This window comes from Alligator sinensis, unplaced genomic scaffold, assembly GCF_000455745.1.
Source record: "Alligator sinensis unplaced genomic scaffold, ASM45574v1 scaffold184_1, whole genome shotgun sequence".
NCBI classification, from domain to species: Eukaryota; Metazoa; Chordata; order Crocodylia; family Alligatoridae; genus Alligator; species Alligator sinensis.
Genome location: NW_005842983.1, coordinates 262,056 through 262,996, shown reverse-complemented (window position 1 = coordinate 262,996; position 941 = coordinate 262,056). Strand labels below are relative to the sequence as shown.

The 941-nt window shown below is 66.8% G+C and overlaps 1 protein-coding gene across 1 annotated transcript in view; it reads right to left on the bottom strand.

The window, feature by feature from the left end:
* Window positions 1-941, bottom strand: part of AGPAT1 (1-acylglycerol-3-phosphate O-acyltransferase 1) — a 5,871-nt gene that overhangs the window by 1,719 nt on the left and 3,211 nt on the right. Inside the window, exons 4-5 of the mRNA XM_025192941.1 lie at window positions 746-841; window positions 93-165 (exon numbers count right to left, since the gene is read on the bottom strand). Coding sequence (XP_025048726.1) covers window positions 93-165; window positions 746-841 — 169 coding nt within the window. The remainder of the gene's footprint in view (window positions 1-92; window positions 166-745; window positions 842-941) is intronic.

Below are 941 nucleotides of genomic sequence, written 5' to 3'. Positions count from 1 at the left end.
CTCCAGACACTTTACACTCCCCCAGATTGCCCCGGCCCCCCACAGCCCCCTCCCCACGTGCCCATGGACCTCCTCTCCCAGCCAGGACTCACCCGAAGTGAACCTCCACTCCTTCTTGTTGTAGAAGTCCTGGTAGGATGAGATCACGATGGGCCCCACCGGCACCTGGGGGCAGGGATGGAGGTGGCGGGGGTCAGCGATTGTGGGGGCAGGGGGGTCTCCCTTCGCCCAACAAGGGGCACCCCAACCCTCTCCCAGGCACCCCACTGCCCCAGGCCGCAGCACCAGGCCCTCAGCCAGCACCCACTGGACCCCCTGGACCTCCATAGACCCCTCTACAACCCCAAGACCCCCCCATGGACCCCAGAGCCCCCGCCGGCCCAGGCTCCACCCGCTTCCCTTATCCCCACCCCTCTGCATCCCCTAGCTGCCCAGAAGGAGCATTGCAGGGGGGAGGAACCAGCAAAGCCTTGGCCTTTTTCTCTTAGCCCTACCCCTCCCAGCGAGGAGGCAACCAGCCCCACAGCTTGCTCCATGGACCCTCCCCTAGGCCATGGACCCCCAAGGCATCACCAGTGGCCCCAGGCCCCCCATGGACCCCTCCCACAGCCTGATGGCTCCCCTACAGCTGGAGGAGCCCCCATGGACCCCCACAGAGGCCCCAAAGGACCCCCTACAGCCCCCGCAGACCTCGCCCACAATGCCAGCCCCAACACAGATCCCCCAGCCCAGGCCAGGGCCCTACCTGCGCCTGCACAGCCAGATGGAAAGCGCCGCGCTTGAAGGGCAGCATGGAGCCGTTGTGGTTGCGGGTGCCCTCGGGGAACACCCACACCCGCACCTGCAGGGGCGATGGGGTGGGGGGAGGAGTCAGATACACCCCATAGACCCCCCCCAGCATCTCCCACCCCCTAGGAAACCCATATCACACATCAGCCCCC